The 20,502-nt window shown below is 38.5% G+C and overlaps 1 protein-coding gene across 1 annotated transcript in view; it reads left to right on the forward strand.

The window, feature by feature from the left end:
* The window catches only part of LOC114050170 (disrupted in schizophrenia 1 protein-like), a 508,708-nt gene that overhangs the window by 129,819 nt on the left and 358,387 nt on the right, over positions 1-20,502 (forward strand). Inside the window, exons 4-6 of the mRNA XM_027871792.1 lie at positions 1,233-1,380; positions 8,380-8,509; positions 16,874-17,109. Coding sequence (XP_027727593.1) covers positions 1,233-1,380; positions 8,380-8,509; positions 16,874-17,109 — 514 coding nt within the window. The remainder of the gene's footprint in view (positions 1-1,232; positions 1,381-8,379; positions 8,510-16,873; positions 17,110-20,502) is intronic.

The raw sequence follows: 20,502 nt of genomic DNA on the forward strand, positions 1-20,502 counted from the left end.
TTTCCTTTATTCAACTTATCCTCCAGCCAGACTAGACAATTAGCTATCCTTCTAACTCAGAGATTCTTTACTTGTCTGTGAACTTAATTTTAAATGTTTTGATAATTGTATTTCAATAGAATTGGTTTCTTTTGTAATCCAATGAATTTTATTTTATGTACTTAAAAATATTCTTACACGTGGTCTGGAGACTACCAAAGGGCTCTATGACACAAAAAAAAGATTAAGAACTCCTGCTCTAACTTAACATGATACCTCTTAATTCTCAGCATCCAAGTAGGTATCCCTATGCCTGAAGTGAATTCCTTCCTCAGTTTTACCTTTCAGAATCCTTATCTTCAAAGTTTAACTCAGATATTATTTCTTCTGTGAAGCCTTAAACCCCAAGTGAAAGTAGTTTCTCCTTCCTTAAATTTTTCTAGAGGGTTTTCTGGTTCTCTCCTTTGATCACATCACCCTCTGACTTGCATTATATTTACCTGTTTGGGAGCCATCTTGTCCTGTGTCTACTCTACCCCCACCCCAGGAGAATGTAAGCATCTTGAAGGTAGGGCTTTACCATTTTTCATCTTTGTTTCCTTCTCACCCAGTATAGTGCCATGAGGATAAGAGGCATTTAATAAATGTTTGTTGAATTGAATAGGGTTTGGATAGTAGTAGCCTTTTAAGAATGACCAAGTTCAGTGGTATGTAAATAAAAATAATAGAATGTACACACACACACACACACACACACACACACACACACACAAACATATGTATAGGAAAGAGTAGAAACTTTGTGAGGGCCAGTTGAATGAGAAAAATAAAAACCATTGGTCCAGAAAACATGTTGATCATGACATTTGGATAAAGATCATTTAGAAGCAAGTTTCCATTCAATTCAACTAACATTTGTTAAGTTCCTACTATGTGCAAGGTAGAGCAGTAATGTACTGGATAGAGGGCCTGTCTTGTAGTCAGGAAAACCTGGATTTAAATCTTGCATCTAATACATACTACTTGTATAATCCTGGACAAGTTACTGAACCTCTCAGTGCCATAGGTAACTTGCTAAGATTATGAATTGTAGAGAGAGGAGTTGCAGACCTGCATCAATGGAAGGAATTTCTATCTTGGGAGTTCCTTATACTGATGCCATATAGAAAAAAAAGTGAGAAGTACTGAAAAGAAAGATTCATCCTGAATTTCATGGTTTCATTTTTTTCTTTCTTCCTCTCTTGGGTATCTAGCTGAAGAATTAAAACAAAAATTAGAAAACTTGGAGAAAGAAAAGAGCACCCTAAAATTTCAGCTTCCTTCAAGGCATCCATCCATTAGCTCATTTTTGGACCATTTTGGAGCCCAAGTCCAATCTGCTCTGCACTGGGCTACACATGGGTAAGTACTTGTGACATTTACCATCACTTTACAGTTTTGCCTTTGCAAGGATAACACTTGGCATCTGCTTTATTTCCTTCCCTAATACTTGCTTTTATGCAGTCTTCTCCTCCCTCATTTCAACTTTGAGAATCCTTATTTTTGGCAGATCTTCTTTTGGAAGATTAAGTTGGCAGCTTGGAGGAAGCTCTAAGATCCAACCAAGGCACCACTTCCTTCATGAATTACCTGTCATCTGAAAACTGAAAGTATTCTTGGGTGGATAGCGTTTATGTGTCTAATAAGCATGATCAATTGATGGGAGAGTGGCATTCTTTTCTTTTCAATTGTGGCTCTTTTTTTTGGTGAAAATAAAAGTCTATTAAATAGCTAGAAATTTTACTATTGGCATAAACATGATTTAAGTGGATGATACATAACACAGAACAATATATACAGAAATATAAACAGGTATAGTTAGGCACCTTACCAATTAACTACTATCTTTCTTTGTCTCAGTCAGTTAACAAGCATTTATTAAGTGCCTACTATGTGTTAGGCACTGTGCTAAGTACTGTAGATACAAAGACAGGAAAAAAAATAGTCTCTGCCCTCATGGAGCTCACAGACTAATGGAGGAGACAACATTCAAACAGTTATATACAAATGAGATTTATCCTGGATAAATTGGGGGTAGTCTCAGAGGGAAGGCATTAACATTAAGGTAAAACGGGAAAGGTTTCTTGCAGAAGGTGAGACTTCATTTGGGACTTGAAGGAAGCCAGGGAAGCCAGGAGGTAGAGATGAAGAGGAAAAGGGTTCCAGGCATGGGGGACAGCCATGGAAAATGCTTGGAGTTAGGAGATGGAGTGTGTTATGTGAGAGACAGGAAGAAAACCCATGGCATTGTATCACAGTATGTGGAGAGGAATAAAGTATAAGAAAACTGGAAAAGTAGGAAGGGCTTTAAAATTAAACAGAGGATTTTGCATTTGATCCTGGAGGTAAAGAAGGAGCCATTGAACCAGAGGCTATTGCTGTAGTCCAGGTGGGAGGTGATGAGAGGCTGCTGGTTATCAGAGAATCTAAACATTTCCAAGCTTGTATCTAAGAGTCAAAATATCTCCAAGGTATGGGTGCCTATCCCAAAGTACTTCACTAATTTCAACATTGACCAAATTCCCTTTAGCCTTTTTTCTGCTATTGGGTTTAACACAATTAGTAAGAAGTAGAAGGATGATAGAATGGAAACCCTCCTCCTCCTACTCCTCCAAGAATCAGAAGACCTGGATTCTTCTAGTCCTGTCTCTGCCACTAACTAGCTGTATGGTCTTGAGTAAGTCATGTTACCTGTTGCATTCCTAGTTCTTCAAAGGAGTTGGACTAGAAAATCTCCAAGGCCCCTTCTGAATCTGACATTCTATGATTTTAAGAAAGTTCCAGTTGTTGCTTATAATTTGTGATACTGCCTGCCATTTTGTAAGTATGAGTTGGTACAGGATCTTATGTATGAAGCTCTGTTTCATCCTGGATGTCATACTTACAATTTGGAGAAGTTATCACCAAATAGATAATGCTATTTCAACTATGAGTACTTGTTAGGAGGAGACAAGTTTCTCCTAAGTATGCATTCCTTCTAGCTGCTGGTATATTCCCCTACAAGGTTATCTTGTATCTGTTTTGTGTGTTTTTCATATACCTACATATAAATGTAAATATATATATATATATATATGTTGTCTCCTCTATTAGAAAGTAAGCTACTTGAGGTCAGGGCCTTTTTTGCTTTTGTCTTTGAGGTCACAGCTCCTGGCACATAGTAAACATCTAATAAATGCTTGTCCATTGCTTGTATGATTGAATCAAAGAGCATATGAAACATTATTCTAGTCAATTATGCTTTCTATAAAAATAGAATTATTAGAATGGTAAAATAGGAATAGTGATTAATCACTAATTGCTAATACAAAAAAGTCACATGTAATTTAGAGCAAGTCAAAGTTTAGCTCTTCCTTTATCGTCCTATAAAAGATCAACAGAGTAGTAAATAAAAGATAGAAGGGCTTTTCATCAGATAAAACTTTTGCATATAAATACAATGCTGTAAAGAATTGGATATTAAAAGTGAAGAATTTTCATTTACTTTACTTTATTGTAATGGTAACTGAGGTCCAAAGAAACCCAGTGACTTGTCACTTCCTAAGTTACAAGTTTATTTTTCATTTTAATCTATTACACTAATGTGAGAGTCCAGTTGGACTTGGGATTTGTACATGGTAACCTGAGAAGGCCTTTGTTATCTTTGGGCGGGGTACCATGTGTGTGTGTGTGTGTGTGTACTGTATGTGCTCAATAATTCAGACATGTATCTGCATCCAGAGAAAGAACTGATCAATACAAGTACATATAGAATGATTACGCACACACACACATTTGTGTATAATGGTAGCCATCTCTAGGACAGGGGTGGGGGAAGGATGAAAAAAGGGAAAAAAAAAGAAAGTTACATGATAACTTTATTATATATTTAAAAGGAATAGTAAGTTGTGTGTAATAGATTTGCAGCTTCATGTGCAATCTTTTTTTCCTTTTCTACTAAGTTATAGAAATGCTTGTTTTATTTTTTAAGTTCAGAATAAAATAAATGAAAATTTAAAAACAATTCAGATGTGAATGGGGCATAATGAAAAGATCTCAGACCTGGGATTCAGTAGACTTAATTTTTATCTCAGTTTTGCCACCAGTTTTGTAATTTTGGGCAAGTGACTTAAGAGCAATTTTCATATATTAATTTGTTCATTCACTCTCAAAATGTGTATTAAATGCCTACTATGTGTAACGTGTCATGAGGTACTTGGGTGATAAAGATATATGATATTATCCTTTCCCTAAAGGAACTTACAAGTATAATTACTTACATGAGCCTTGTATTTTCTCATCTTCAAGTTGAATGACTTGGACTGCACAATTTCTTAGGTGGCAGCTTATGGTACAGTGGAAAGAGCCTTGACTTTGGTGTCCATACCATCTGACCCCTAATGCTTATTCTTTACATAAAATTAGGCAAGTCATTTGTCAATCTCTCTAGGCTTCAGCTTCCTTATCTAAAATGAAGGGCTTGGGCTAAGTGACCTCGGAGGTCCCTTCTGGCTCTGGATCAATAATTTCAAGTCCCTTTTCAACTCTAAAGTTCACTGATCCTAGCTGTGGCATGGAATATCTTTTGATATCCCCAGTATAGTGATTGGCATCCAATGTGCCTGATAAAGAACCCCCAGTGGTGTGCATAAATTTCTTAGAAAACAGTGTATGCACGTTTTTTTTTTAATGAATGCTTTGTGTAATAAAATATGCTTGAAGATGGATAGTCTGTCTTCTTTACTGACTAATCAGGATTCCCTCTATGAAGGCTTCAGGAGGTGGCCCCCTTAGCAAAGCAAAGAGCACTTGAAAGCATTGGGAAAGTCTGAATACTCTTTGGCTGGTGAGGAGGCAATGATGTGTAATCATCACAAAGCACATACACATTAATAGTCTGGCACTTGAATAGTTGATACACAGATGGCTGTCTATTTCCTTTTTTTTTTTCAAATATGACAGGAATATTCACACATAATAGTCATGCAGTGAGTGTAATTGATAGAATACAGATTCTGCTGCTGTGTCAATTTCAGCTGAAATTCTTCAATGGGGGTGGGATTCTATCTTAACTTCAAAGTTATTGTTTTTCCCTTCCTGTGAAGAGGACCAAATAGAAGAGTCAAAGTTTTTTTTTTATTTTTTATTTATTTATTTTAGCAAAAGTGCTTAACAAGGGTCTGCCTAATTTGCACTGGAGCATGTAAGACAATAAATACACATAGAGCTTCCATCAGCATACACATTCTTTGCCTGAGTGCCACTCTAGCATACCAATGTTTTAATACTTGACCCTCAGTGATTTGATCATTTTATATACTGATTAGTTTATAGCAGAATTGTACTAATTTGCATTGATGAGGGAGACTTGTTGGGAATTATTACACATAAACAGAGCAAACACAGTCAGAAAATACTAAAGAATGACCTGGCAGAGCAAGGAGGAGACACATGGTCAAAACCAGACTTTGCTTGATTACTGGATCACACTGTGGCCTGGGGTAGATCATAGCAACTGTCTGTGGCTTCATTTCTATTTTTAGAATACTGGCATTTCACAGGGGGCTGTCATTTGGATTATGTAATGAATATGGCATATGATAATATGGCCAGTTTCCAATTCCATCCATGGAATATCTATCTCATAGATCATCTGTGATTAATTTTAAATTTCAGACAAGCTCCCCTTCCTCAGTCCTATCCAGATGGTATGTGTTTAGGAGATCCAGACAAATCTTAATACTAACCTAATCAAAGCAGTATAGGAAGTAAGTTTGGTGCAAAGAATCTTTGCAAAACCATCATCTGTGTCACTGTAACCCTCCATTTTCACAGATAATTAAGACAAGATGAAAGCCTTTTCTTTTATCTTCAAACTTGCTCCCCACCCCCCTTTTTTCCCCCACATTCTTGGAATGCTATGGTTATATAGTACATGATACAGCTAGGTGGATCAGTGGAGCTGGGCCTGGAATCAGGAAGACCTGAGTTAAAATCTGGCCTCAAATACTTACTAGCTGTGTGACCCTAGGCAAGTCACTTAACCTCTTTTTGCCTTAATCTACTGGTGAAGGAAATGGTAAGCCATTCCAGTATCTTTGCCAAGAAAACCCCATGGGGTCACAAAGAGTTGGATGTGACTGAATCAACTGAAAACAGCAACAACAATGTAGTACATAGTTTGTTGGTATATGATGAGTATCATTCCATTTTTCAGATGCAAAAATTGACAAGGCTGAAGGGTATAGGAGCTCAATCGATCAATGCATACCTATCGAACTCCATAAACATTGGACTGTGTGGGAGAAACAAAAGAAATCTGCAGATCTGTTAGGGAGAATATTGATTATTGTTGACATTTTTATCATTAATTTTGCAGTCATATATGTGAAAAAGATGACAAGACATATATAAAATATTTAAACTCTATGTTCATAACAAATGGAGTTGGTCAAAGGCATTCAGAAATGAATGAAATGATCTGGGAGTAGAATGAGACTCTATCATTCTGTAAAAGTCCATTGATCTGGGGATCCTAGGTGAATATGACTTTGTTATTATTATTATCATTTTTCCTATAAAGACCAAGTAAATTGCAATACAATATTGTACATCTCAGGATTTTAAGAAACAAAATGCATGGAGGTAGAGAGAAGAGCTTTTAGTAAGCTTCTATTGAGGAGCTGGGAGAGGTAGTTGGATTTAGGGTTAGTACATTTTACTTACTAAGATATAGAGAAATAAAAGTTTCTTTGGTAGTTTGCAGCAAAAAAAGGAAGACCTCATCCTTCTCTTAGAGAAATTTCAAAATTAGTGAGAACCTCTCAGGCAAACGTGTAAAATTATGAAGTGGGAGAAGCCAGGCCATGAACTAAAGGTGGAAAGCTTAACTTGACATTTTTAGGACATAGAGTTTACACCTCAGACTGACAGATGTCACAGAGATATAGCAAGTCTTAAGATTTAATTGCAGGATAAGCCATCCTTGGTGATTTACTAAATGATAAAATTAATTTAAAAGGTATCTTTGATTTTGTGGCTATTAGGCACATAGACATGTTCCAATATTTTAACAAAGTAGAACTTATCTTCAAATAAAAACCAAAGGATTGCAGTAGAGATTAAAAAGAACATGCTTATACATCTCTTAATATGTTAAAAGCTCCTTAAGAGAGCTTTTCTGCTGATCCCTGATCCAACATCTGTGAATTTGTCACATTAAAAAAAATACAAAACCCTCAATTCATAGGCTCCCAAAGTGGGTGATACCACCCTCTAGGGGGTGCTGGAAAAATGGGGGTGGTGGTAGTAGCCTTGGGTGCAATTAGAGGGTTTTGAATAAAAGTAAGGGGGTGGTGGAAGCATAAGGAAAGAAGAGAAGAAAATTTTGAAAAACCTTAAAGTTGTAGTGATTACATTATTTTCCAAATAAACACACAAAATGCAAGATATAACCAATCAGTGGTCAAGGCTGCTGACAAGTCTTAACAAGCAAATGCTGGCAGTCAAGGTTGTTGCACATTGTTGGGAAGTCCAGCTTGAATCCGAAGGAATATGTGTGTGTAATGACTTGTTTACAATACGGTGCTATATGGTTACATGACACAATATTACATCATCAGAATTTCAATGCAGGAAAACCCCACAAATTTACAATAATTTATAAGCATCATTTAAAATATATTTTATATATTTTTTGAAATAATGCAAATTAAAAAAATGTAAAGAAAGCAGATTTCCATGGGGGCGCTGAATGATTTTTTTTAAAGGGGACAGTAGGCCAAAAGTTTGGGAACCTCTGCCTTAGATAATCAACCAATCAACCAATCAATCAATCAGTTAACAAGTATTTATTGTTTACACTGTACTAAGTCTGAGGATAAAAAGAAAGGCAAAAAACATTCTGTGCCCTCAAGGAGCACACACTTTAATGGATGAGACAACATGTAAACAACTGTGTACATACACAAAAATATCCAGAGTAGCTAGAATGTAATCTGAAAGGGGAAGACGTTAGCAATTGCTTTATAAATCCAGTTTATGCATCTTATCTTATTTTTGAGAGGCACTTCGGTACTATGGAAAGAGTGCTGGTTTTGGAGCCAAAGCACCTATGTTCAAATCCTGCCTCTCTCTCTTAAGGTCTGTGTTTAACCTCTATGGTCTTATGTTTCCTCTTCTGTTAAATGAGGAGTTTAGAATAGATGACCTCCATGATTCCTTCCCACTCTAAACCTATGATCCTGCATTTCCATGACCTTGATTAGAATGTTAATGGTGACCATTTTATAAGCCAATAAAGACATTTTACTGATGTTAAGATTTCCAGAATTTATTTACCAGGTTGCTCCAATATAAAGTTTTACTCTTTTACCTCTTAAGGGTCAGCAGTGAAGAAACCCAACCCCAGCTTAGAATGGACACCAACCTCACAGAATCTGCAGTTCAGGACAGACTCCAGGTTTCTATCACTAGGAGAGATTGGCTTCTTCAAGAGAAACAGCAATTGCAGGTAAAAGGATGATGAAGTTGGAAGAAAAATGCACTACTGGTAAAGTCATTTTGCAGCCATTTGAGGCAAATGGGATAAATTGGAAATCTTTTCTTTGCTTCAGTGTAGCAATTAGAGCTTTGGCTGGAATCCAATAAAATTCTCTAAGCAGTGATTGGAAGAGGACTGTCACAGGGGTTGTATGAATCTCATTATAAACGAGGGGCTGAAAACAGTGGCTTTTGTGCCTATTTTTGACATACCTCATTATCTTTTAAATATGTACTTTGTGTTTTCTAGGCTCATTTGTCATCTTTGATCATGCTAACCTTTGAAGGTTTTTTTTTGACGATAAAAAGAATTTTGCAAAACACAATCCCATTTGAAAATCTTTATTGCACCAAACTGTGGGCAATGGTAGACCAGAAAGATATAAACCAGTGCTGGGAAAGGGAATGGAAATAATGGATAAAAGCCAATCACTGGGATGGTGCAATATAAGGAATGGATGGCAACTAGAGGTCAGTATAAGGCAGTGAGTCCAAGGTCAGCAATCATAAACTCACAGAATCTTAGCTATTAAAACAGACTTTCAAGGTGACCCAGTCTAACTGTTGACTTATCTTCAAGATGTCCAACAAATAATTAGTCAGTATTCTCTTTAAGACTTCTAGCTTTGAGAGCCAGAGATCACTCAAATTCGAAATCATAATAGAGCAATGGGTTAAGATCAGATACATACTTGGGAATTGGAGAAGTAGACATGACTTATCACAGACAAGTAGACTTCAACACTGAAGCAAAGTCTGTCTGAGATAGGAAGCTTAGTTACGGGATCTCAAAGTAATCGAGTACACAAGCTTAGTGTTTCCCACCCTTTCCAACACACACACAGACACACAATTTTATATTCACAGCTTAATGCTTTCTGCTGTGGCAGGAACCACTGATTGGCTTCCTAGGATGTGACCAAACCTGGAACTAGGTTTCAAAGTCGACTATAAGACAAAAAGTTGTACTGAATGGCAGATAGTAAGAGTTCTACAGAGTAATTTGGTTTTGGTATTCAACCCTAAACACTGCCCTAGCCATAGGATTGTGGATTCAGATGGGCAGAGGATGGGAATAAACATTTATTAAGCACTTACTATGTGTCAGGCACCCTGCTAAGTACTTTAAAACATTATTTCATTTGATTTTTATAATAACCCTGGGAGGTAAGGGCTATTATTATCTCTATTTTATAGTTGAGGAAATGGAGGCAAACAGAGATTAAGTGACTTGCCCAGGGTCACATAGCTAGCAAGTGCCTGAGGTTAGATTTGAAATCAGGTCTTCTTTTTTTTAAAGAATTTTATTTAATTTTTAATTAATTAATTAATTTATTTTTAGTTTTCAACATTCACTTCCATAAGAATTTGAGTTTTAAATTTTCTTCCCCTCACTCCTTCCCCTCTCCCCTTCCCAAGATGGTGTACAATCTGATATGTTATAGGCTCTACATATACATTCCTATTAAACATATTTTCACATTAGTCATCTTGCAAAGAAGAACTAGAACCAATGGGAGGAACCACGAGAAAGAAGAAACAAAACAAAACAACAACAACAAAAAAAGAGAGAGCAAATAGTATGTTTCCATCTGCATTCAGACTCCAAAGTTCTTTCTCTGGATGTGGATAGCATTTTCCATCATGAGTCTTTTGGAGTTGGCTTAGATCCTTGCATTGCTGAGAAGAGCTAAGTCTATCAAAGTTAGTCATCACATAATGTGGCTGTTACTGTGTGCAATGTTCTCTTGGTTCTGCTCACTTTACTCAGCATCAGTTTCCAGGTTTTTCTGAAGTCAGCCTGCTCATCCTTTCTTATAGCACAATAGTATTCCATTACATTCATATACCACAACTTGTTCAGCCATTCCCTAACTGATGGGCATCCCCTCAATTTCCAATTCTTTGCCACCATAGAAAGAGCTGCTATAAATATTTTTGAACATGTGGGTCCTTTTCCCATTTTTATGATCTCTTTGGGATACAGCCCTAGAAGTAGTATTTCTGGGTCAAAGATATACACATTTTTATAGCCCTTTGGGTGTAGTTCCAAATTGCTCTCCAAAATGGTTGGATCAGTTCACAACCCCACCAATAATGCATTAGTTGAACTCAGGTCTTCTTGATTACAGGCCCACCTCTCTATCCACTGTATCATATAGCTGCCTGCTGGTAATAAGGTTCATCCATGGTCCAGTGCAGTCACCTAGAAAAACCTTGTTTCTGGGAATAGTGTGTTTGAGTATATTGATAGAAAGTATTTAGCCTTGGACTGAGATGGTGAGGTAGGGCCTTCCTAGAGTGAATATAAATCCTCTAGCCTGGTTCCATGGTTCCCTTGGCATGAACTGAGCCGAGGGTTAGATACTGTCAGATACTTAGCCCCTTCCTAATAATTTGTTCTTGCTTTGATTTTATGAATTATCTTTTCCAGGCTAGGAAGGATGTCTAGTAGAACTCTTATGAATTTTCAAGTGACCTTAGAACTTGAAGTTGCTTTTGATCTCTGATTTCTGCATTTTTGTTTTTGTTTGGACCTATGATTTTTTTTTATCAGTGTAGAGAATTCCTGGTGTAGAATTGACAGGGTTGGGGTAGACATCCATGTACATATATAAGTAAATACAGATTATATGCAAAGCAATTTCTGGAGTGGAGGGCACGAGCTCTTGATGAGGTCAGGGGGAGATTTACATAGGAGTTGGCATTTGACCTGAGGCTTGAAGAAAACTAGCAATTCTATGATGCTTAAGCAAGGAGGGAGTGAATTCCAGTCATGAATGGCTGCCCATGCAAAGCCATGGAGGCAGAAGACAGAATGTTGTATATGGGGAGCACTAAGTGGGCTTATTTATCTCAATTGCAAAGTGCATGGGGGAAAGGAATATGGAGTAAACTTGGAAAAGTAGGTCAAAGCCAGATTGTGAAGGGCTTTAAATGTGAACTGAGGAATTTGCATTTTATCCTAAAGGCAAGAAGGAGCTACTGGAGCTTTTGAACAGGGTAATAACATGGTAAGACCTGTGCTTTAGAGATATCAATTTGTCTTTTGAGGAATGGATTGAAGAGGAAAGAGATTCGAAACAGGGAGACTGAGTGGGAATCTGTTTCAATAGTCTGGGCAGAAAGTAATAAGGGCCTGAACCAGGATGAGCATGATGATGCGAGTGGAGAGAACACAGGTTCTGGAGAGATATTGTTAAGGTACAAATAACACCAGCAACTAATTGAAGGGTGAGAGAAAGTTAAGAGTGGATGAGAAGCTGATGTTGTGAACCTGGGAAATTTGAAGGATGATTGTACCTTCAGAAATAGGGAAATTAGGAAAAAGGGTGGGTTTAGGGGGAAAGATAATGAATTCTGTTTTGGATATTTTGAGTTTGAGATGCTTATGGGGTATCCAATTAAAAGGTCCAGTAGATAATTGGAAATATAAGCCTGGAGTTCAGGAAGGAGACTCATCAACCAATGAATATTTACTAGGTGCAGTCACTGTGCTAAGTGATGGGAATTAAAAAAAGGCAAAAACAGTCTCTGCCCACAAGAAGCTTACATTCTAGCAGGGAAGACAACACATAAATAATTAGGTACATACAAAGTACATGCAGAATAGATGAAAGTTAACCTCAAAGGGGAAGCTCCATTATCTGGGAGAAGAGGGGAAAGATCAGGAAAGGCCTTCTGTAGAAGACTGCATTTGTGCTGAGTCTTGAAAGAAGCTACAGATTCTAAGAGGTGATGACAAGGGGATGGGAAGGAGAACTGCAGGCAAAGGGATCAGTCAGTGACCCAAAGGCATGGATGGAGATGGGTGATGGAATGTTGTGAATGAAGAAAAGCAAGTAAGTTAACACAGCTGGATTGCAGAGTGTGTAGAGGGAAAACAAAATGTCAGAAGACTGGAAAAGCAGGAAGGGATCAGGCAAAAGCTTTAAAAGCCAAACAAACAAACTATATTTGTTCCTAGAGCAATAGGGAGTCACTGGAATTTATTGAATAGGGGAGGTGATGTGGTGAGATTTGTGTTTTAGGAAAATTATTTTGGCAGCTATGTGGAAGATGGGTTGGAGTGGTGAGAGATACTAATTAGGAGGTCAATAATCTAGCAATTGCAATAATTGCATTAATCTAGCCAAGGATATGATGAGCACCACAATTGGGTCAGTAATATGTGAGTGGAGAATTGTGGAGGTAGAAATGACAACATTTTGCAACAGATTGGATATGTGGAGTGAGCGAGAATGTGGCGTTAGCTGAGTATAAGGCCTACCCACCTTTCTAATTACATAATTTTGTGAAAAGAGGCAGAAACAAGGAGAACTGTGGGAAGAATACTGAGAAAGCATCCCATATTTACTCAGGGTAAAGATATCCATCGTGTCTTTTTCCCTAGCATCTTATTTACATATGTCTGATATGAGGCAAGTCATTTCATGTAAGAGACCTCAGAGCTGGGTTACAGGAAGACCTCAGAGACCGAATCGCCTTCTGCTGCCTAGAAGAGCTGATTGGACGAAGAAAAACCTTTTTTCTGGGAACTGACCAGAGCTGAGTTTAGGGTTCAGAGATCTCTTGTAGGGTTGGGAAGCAGACGACAGAGATTACATTGCAAATTGCTGCCTGAGAAATAGAGACCCTTTAGAGTCCAACCAAGGAAGCAGAACTGGAAAAGCTGGGACAATCCTAGGCTTAGAGTTTCTGCTTTGCTGAAAGAGCTGAACACTACTTCAGTGGCCTGGAAGAATAGCCTGTGAAAAGTGGCCCCAGCCAGCATGAAGGCTGAGGGGCCCAGAGAGGTTGCGGCCCCTTCCTCAAGTGAATTAGTGCACAGATTATTCCTGGAGGGGGTAAAGGGCATTGAGACCTGCAGGCCAGAGCTTTGACTTGGCCTGGGCACATGTGGTCCCTTAAGTGCCCCTTAATATGTTTCCATAAGTTTGTGCCATTCTTCCCTATGGACATTGTTTATATTGGTGGGAGAGTGTGTCCCAAGTTTATGGGTAGAATGTTATATTCTGTTTACTTTTGCTTTGCCTTTTGTTTAATAAATGTCTCTGATTAAGAGTTAATAGTGTCAGGGGCAGCTAGGTGGCACAGTGGATAGAGCACTGGCCCTGGAGTCAGAAGGCCCTAAGTTCAAATCTGGCCTCAGGCACTTGACACTTACTAACTGTGTGACCTTGGGCAAGTCACTTAGCTTCTGTTGCCTCCCCTTCCCCCAAGTTAATGGTGTTATCTTTCTCAAATCCACCTATCCAGCCTTAACCTCTCCATTGACCTCCAGTCTCACATCGCCAGCTGCCCATTGGACATCTGAAAGTGGATATCCTTTTTAAGATGTCTATCTTAAAGTCAACATGTCCAAAATGGAATTCATTATCTTTTCCTCCCAATCCCCCCCTTCTTTCAAACTTCCTTATTACTATCATGCATAAACATTCTTTATATCCCCAGTGCTTAGGAGAATAGTTGGCTCACAGTAGGTGCATAATGAATATTTATTGATTGACTGACTCTACTGATTTGTTAAACAGAAAGAGACTAGTAGAGGCTCAGGAGTTCTAGTCGTTAGTAACAGAAATATAGTTACTCACATCAGGGCTTAGTATCTTTAAAAAAATGGGTTGTGGCATTCAGTACACTAACATTTATTAAGCACCTACTGTGTGCTAGGCACTGTTTTAAGTACTGAATTTTTAAGTATACTTTACAAATAAAGGCAAAAAACAAATAGTTCTTATTCTCAGGTAGCTCTTAGTCTAATGGGAGTGCCGTAATAGCAGTGTGGCCACTCTCCCTGGGAACTCCAATTTTCCAGTATGATTGAGTGCAGGTTGGTTGAAAGAGCCATACTAGAGTTTTTTTTAATAGGGAGAACAGTGAGGATCAGTGCCACACACTATACTGCACAAAGGTGACATTTAGGTTCAAACTAGGAAGATGGTAGTGGAAGTTGGTGGGATATGAATTGGTGTGGTTGGTTTTGGCTTGGGAAAGGGCCACTTCCTTGTCAGTGACTAGAGCAAAAGAAGAGATAAATGGGCATGATGTTGGGGGGGGTGTGAGAAGAGAAGGGGAAAAGAGGGAGCTCTTGGTGAATGGCCTCAGTTTTTTTCAGTGAAGTAGGAGGCAGGGTCCTCACATAAGCAGGTGGGGGGAGGAGAAAAGGGGTTGATCCCTGTTGATCACTACTCTCTGGGGGGATTTAGAAAAGATGAAAATGTTTGGACCAGCCACTATAAAGAATGGGATAATAGATAAATTAGGTAGGGTAGAATTCTTGCCTTGCCTACTTTATATGTGATAACAAATTTACAAGTGAACTCAGTCAGCAAGGATTAGTGATTTCCTCCCGCTTCATTTAGCAGCACATGAACAGGAGTGAAGACAGCAGATGGTTGGAATATTCCAGGACTGGAGTGTGGCAAGTCATGGCTGGCAATAGGACAAAGTCAAAAGGGATTCATATGCTTAGAGGTGATAGTTGAACTCAAGGGAGTGGTTGAGATCATCAAGAGAGAGTTTAGACATAGAGGAAGTCCCAGGATATAGCTCTGGGGTGCACCGACACGTAGGAGCAGGACATGGATGAGAACTCAAACTGGTAGGTGGAGAAACCAGAAGTTCTTTGAAAACTCAGGGAGGAAAGAATGTCCAAGTAGAGGAAGGATGGTCAACAGTGTCAAGTGCTACAGAGAGGTCAATATGGTTGAAAAATTAGAAAGGGCAAAAGCATTTGCCAATTCGTTGCCAATTATGATGCCATGCCATGCACATAACTAATAGCTCTCCTAAGCCTATGTTATTGATATATCACTTATGACTTCCCAGGTCTAGTGAGGGAAGTAGAAGCATGTAGGGTTCTAATAAGAAATTCTAACTGACTAGAAGCTCCTTGAGGTCAGAGTCTGGTTTCCCTTTTGTCTTTGTACCTCCAGCATCTAGTTCAGTATCATGCACATAATATTTTTTATTTTTTTAATTTCATTTATTTATTTATTTATTTATTTATTTTTTATCATGCACATAATAGATAGTTAATAAATCCTTGTTGGATTGGAATTGAAGTACTACTACAACATTTAGGAATTAGCCCAGCCTCTCCTCCCAATCTAAGTTAAATGTTGACTGACTGACTGACCTCCAGAAGTGATGATGCTTTGAATAGTTTGCTTCCATCTGCATTCAGACTTCAAAGTTCTTTCTCTGGATGTGGATGGCATTTTCCATCATGAGTCTTTTGGAGTTGTCTTAGATCCTTGCATTGCTGTGAAGAGCTAAGTCTATCAAAGTTAGTCATCACACGATGTGGCTGTTATTGTGTACAATGTACTCCTGGTTCTGCTCACTTCATTTGGCATCAGTTCATGTAAGACTTTCCAGGTTTTTCTGAAGTCAGCCTGCTCATCATTTCTTATAGCACAATAGTATTCCATTACATTCATATACCACAACTTCTTCAGCCATTCCCCAACTGATGGGCATCCCCTCAATTTCCAATTCTTTGCCACTGCAAAAGAACTGCTATAAATATTTTTGTACATGTGGGTCCTTTCCCCATTTTTATGATCTCTTTGGGATGCAGACAGAAATTCAATTTTTGAGCCCATGGCATAGGCTAGATGGCACTTGCCATTGATGTCATTTTATATGACAAGAGCAATACTCTGCTTGTACTCACTAGATTGGGCAAACTAATGGTCAAATCTGGCCAAACCTGAGAGTTAAGAATGATCTTTACATTTTAAAAATAAAATTTTATCTCACAAGCCCTACAGAAACAGGTGGCAGGAGGATTTGTCTTTACTGTTTGCCAACTCCTGCCCCAGATTATAGCCCTGTAAAGACATGCTTCTATGGTCTTTATTCACACACACACACACACACACACACACACACACACACAATTCCCACATTTGGACTCAGATGGATAGCTGGCTGGGTTTGGAGGAGACCTGCTGAGTGGTATTATGTACTTCATAAGTGACTACATTGGATAATGCTCCTTGTCCTGGCATCTCACCATTGTATCCACTATGATGGAAGTAATTTATACATTTATGGCATTTTTCCAGTCAAATTTTTGGATGCCCCCAGCAGTTATTTCATGCTTGGGGAGGACTGTTTCTCCTTATGCCAACTAATCAGAAATGTAAAGCCAGCATGATTTTTCCAGTTCAGCAAACCTCAGAAAATCTGCCTGCCTCAGAAGGAGAAGCGTCCGTCACTGCTCTGGTGCATACAGTTAACTCTCATTTAAATGACTCATTATCAGCCAAGCAGTTTGCTGTTAGCAGGGTTAATCTGTAAAATCTGTTCTGCCTGTCCCCTACAGAAGGAAATCGAAGGCCTCCAAGCAAGGATGTCTGTGCTAGAAGCAAAAGATCAACAATTAAGACGGGATATAGAAGAGCAAGAAAGGTTCATCCAATTTCAGGACTGTGAGCTGACTTCCTTGCTGGGCTGTGTGCCCCTGGGAGAACTGCAGGAGGTCAGGAAGGCCTTGGATGACATGCTAGCCTTATCCTATGAGATCCCATTTAGTCTGGAGCTCCCTGGAACTATGAAGAGGTATTTTTTCTTCTTTAATTATTTTCTAGTTGTTGCCTGTGGTGAGTGGTGGCACCCTCCAGTTGCCGAATTGTTTCATCAGCTCATTAGTACATAAACACTTTCTAGGCAGGGCAAGTAGCTCAGATGACTAGAGCTAAGGCTCTAATTTGCTCAATTTCATAGCTATTCATTCATTCAACAACCATTTAGGAAGCACCTACTACATGAAAACCATTGTTTGGTATTGGGGGAGATTCAAAGAAAGATAATTGAGATATGGTTCCTACTCTCTTGGAGCTTTCAGTCTAGCAGGCAAGATGAGACAGGTACAAATATGCAGTAGTACATAAATACACAATAACTTTGATAAGAATAATAATAGCTAACATTTATATAGTACTTTAACATTTCTGAGTCACTTTATATATGTGGATCTCAGTAGATCCTTAGAACAATCTTGTGAGGGTAGGTGCTATAATTGTTTCCATTTTGGAGATGAAGAAACTGAGGCTAAGAGACATTAACTACCTTGATCAGGCTCACATATTTAATAAGCATCTGAGGCAACGTTTGAACTCAGGTCTTCCTGACTCCAGATCTACCGCTCTATCTACCATGCCATGATACCTTATTATAAGAATATAGCAGTGATAGAGTAGAACAGAATGTGAGACCAATTAAAAATATGATAGCATCAAGTAGATTTTTGTTTTGATAGTGTCAAGTAAAGGCAGCTAGGTGGTGCAGTGGATAGAGTACCAGGCCTAGAGTCAGGAAGACTCATTCTCAAATTCAAATCTGACCTCAGATACTTACTAGGCATCTGACTCTGGGATCACTTAACCCTGTTTGCCTCAGTTTCCTCTTCTGTAAAATGAGAAGGAAATGGCAAACCACTCCAGTATCTTTGCCAAGAAAACCCCGAGTGGGGTCATGAAGAGTTGGACATGACTAAAATGACTGAACAACAACAATAACATCAAGAAGAACACAAGAAAAGCATGAACTGTACAAAGGGCCTATGTGAAGACAGAAGAAAGGTCTCAGACAATTGTTTTGCAAATGGACATGACTGGGCATAAGAGGGACTAGTTAAGAGAGGGTAGATGTATTGATACGTCTGTTAACAATGCTGAAAGAACAATGGAATCATTGAACAAACACCCCCTCTGTACTGAGAACTCTGAAAGATACAAAAGATGTATAGGACCTGGTCTTTGCCCTCAAAGAAGTTATAATTTTGATAAGTCATACACACATGAAACAGATAACAATTCTAGAGAAAGTACCAAAGGGAGTACTGTAGAGAATATGTGCTATAGAAGTTCATAATGCCCTACTGATGTTTTATGGTGGCAGCAGCATTTTTGGATATGAAAGACAGTACATTATTATGTTGGAGAGAAGCCTTGAATTAAAGTCACCATCTGCTGCAGTAAAATTAATTAATCTATTTAGTAATAGAACCATTTGAACTCTAGGCTTACTAACATACTCAAAGCTTAAATCACTCAGAAAAACTTATAAATATAAAACCACTGCTGTTCTCTAAGAAACCTCTAGCTTTTGGGACCTTGGCGCTTTTTTTTTTTGCAATGCTGTCTCTGTCCTAGAAACTCTTTCCTTCTTCCAATTTCTCCTCAACCCCTTTCTGAGATCTTTTATGCCTGGAGCAACCTTGCTAATAGGTACCTTCCTCTCTGTGACATCAAATCTCAGGGAAACCAACTAGGATTGGTTTCGTTGGGATGTCAATCAAACATGACTGTTAGAGACGTTGCTTCTCCCTTCCTAGAAAATATCTCACCTGTATCCTCTTGACTGAGCAGCACTGTTGTGTGGGATAGAGCTCTAGTTTACCTGCACCAAGCTCAGAAACGTGAAGAAAGTTTGGCATGACCTGGGTCCCAGGTGACTCTTGCTGGGTCATTGATGCATTTCCATCTCCTGCTGTGGCATAAATTCATTTTGCTGAAGATCCGGACAGTTCCCTTGATTGGGTCTTAGTCGTATCCTGTCCCTTTGGAGAGCTGGTTGTATCCTTGTCTCTTTGGGGACTGTAACCCAGACTTATTTTTGCTTCCTCTTTCCCCTGTTCGTCTCCACGTGCCCTTGTATGTCTCAGGTTAAGCAATAAGCTTTTTTTTCCCTTCTGTGATTTTAAATGCTCCAAATAAAGGCCTCCTGCTATAGTTTTCACTAGCTATCCTGCTTTTTTGGTGACATCCTCAAAGTTATAAAAAGCAGTTGGAATGGGCCGGGACAGCCACTTTATCGATAATCATTTGCCCATAGCCCTATGGCCAGTAACTTTTCAGCTGGGTGAATGGTAAAGAAGACTATTTTGCTTTAATTTTACCACATTTTATTAGGAAGAAAGATTGGCTGTCAAGACGTTTTTGTTTTTGGGTTTGGGGTTTTTATGTGCTTATTTGCAAAATTAATTTAAAATGCCCAAACCCCAGCAGAATCAAACTGGTTGCCTAATAAAGGCTTGTTGTCTAACTGGCTAATGTTTACCAGGCTAAAAAGAATTAAGAAATTTGAACTTTATTGTACTGAGGATGATGTACGAAGAGCTCTGAACTCAGAGTGAGGGGATGTGGTTCAAGTCCTGACTTGGCCTTGAGCAGCACACCTCTCTGGATCTCTGTTTCTTCATCTGTAAAGTGAGGAAGTTGGATTAGATTATCTCTAATTCTCTTTCAACTCTATAATACATCTATGAGATGGGACACCTCCAATGATTGAACCCATTCATGAAAATTTCCCTCCTTGGAATGCTAGTTTAATGGAAGTGGACATCACATATAGAATGATCTTCTTGTTTTGGGGAAGCCCCACACCACCAAGAGCAAGGTTATTGAGGTTTAATTTGAGGAAGAACATTTGATAATATAGTCAGTGGGCAGTAAATTGTGCTATGTGGACATTATTATGGGGACTTCTGCCTCAGTCTCAAATGTAAAAATTCAAGTCTCTTTTCTGGTTGATATTCTAGGCACAAATTATCAGATGTGCCACCTATTTTCCCTTATATTCTAGACTCACATGGATTAAGGTTTAATGTGAGGATATTTTGGATGATTATAATTTACCTTATTAGACTTGAACCCTAACCTAGTTTCCTGAGCACATTTATAGGTTATTTTAATTCAGCTTACATTTTAGTATCAGAATAGTCAGGAACTGTATGTTGAAATAGTGAAATATTTAATTGGGACAGAATTGCAAAGAAATAGAGAAAAAAAGGACATATTTTAACACTCAGTCTAGATGAGTTCAATTTCATCTCTGATTCCCAACAAAGCAGCCTAGGAAAACAATTTTTCTGATGCTCATGATTCCTGGAAAATGGGGAGTTCTCTAGAGCTCCTCTAACAAGGGCAAAGTAGAGCCTTAGGTGAAGGT

The sequence above is a fragment of the Vombatus ursinus genome, unplaced genomic scaffold, assembly GCF_900497805.2.
Source record: "Vombatus ursinus unplaced genomic scaffold, bare-nosed wombat genome assembly UNPS02014798.1, whole genome shotgun sequence".
NCBI classification, from domain to species: domain Eukaryota; kingdom Metazoa; phylum Chordata; class Mammalia; order Diprotodontia; family Vombatidae; genus Vombatus; species Vombatus ursinus.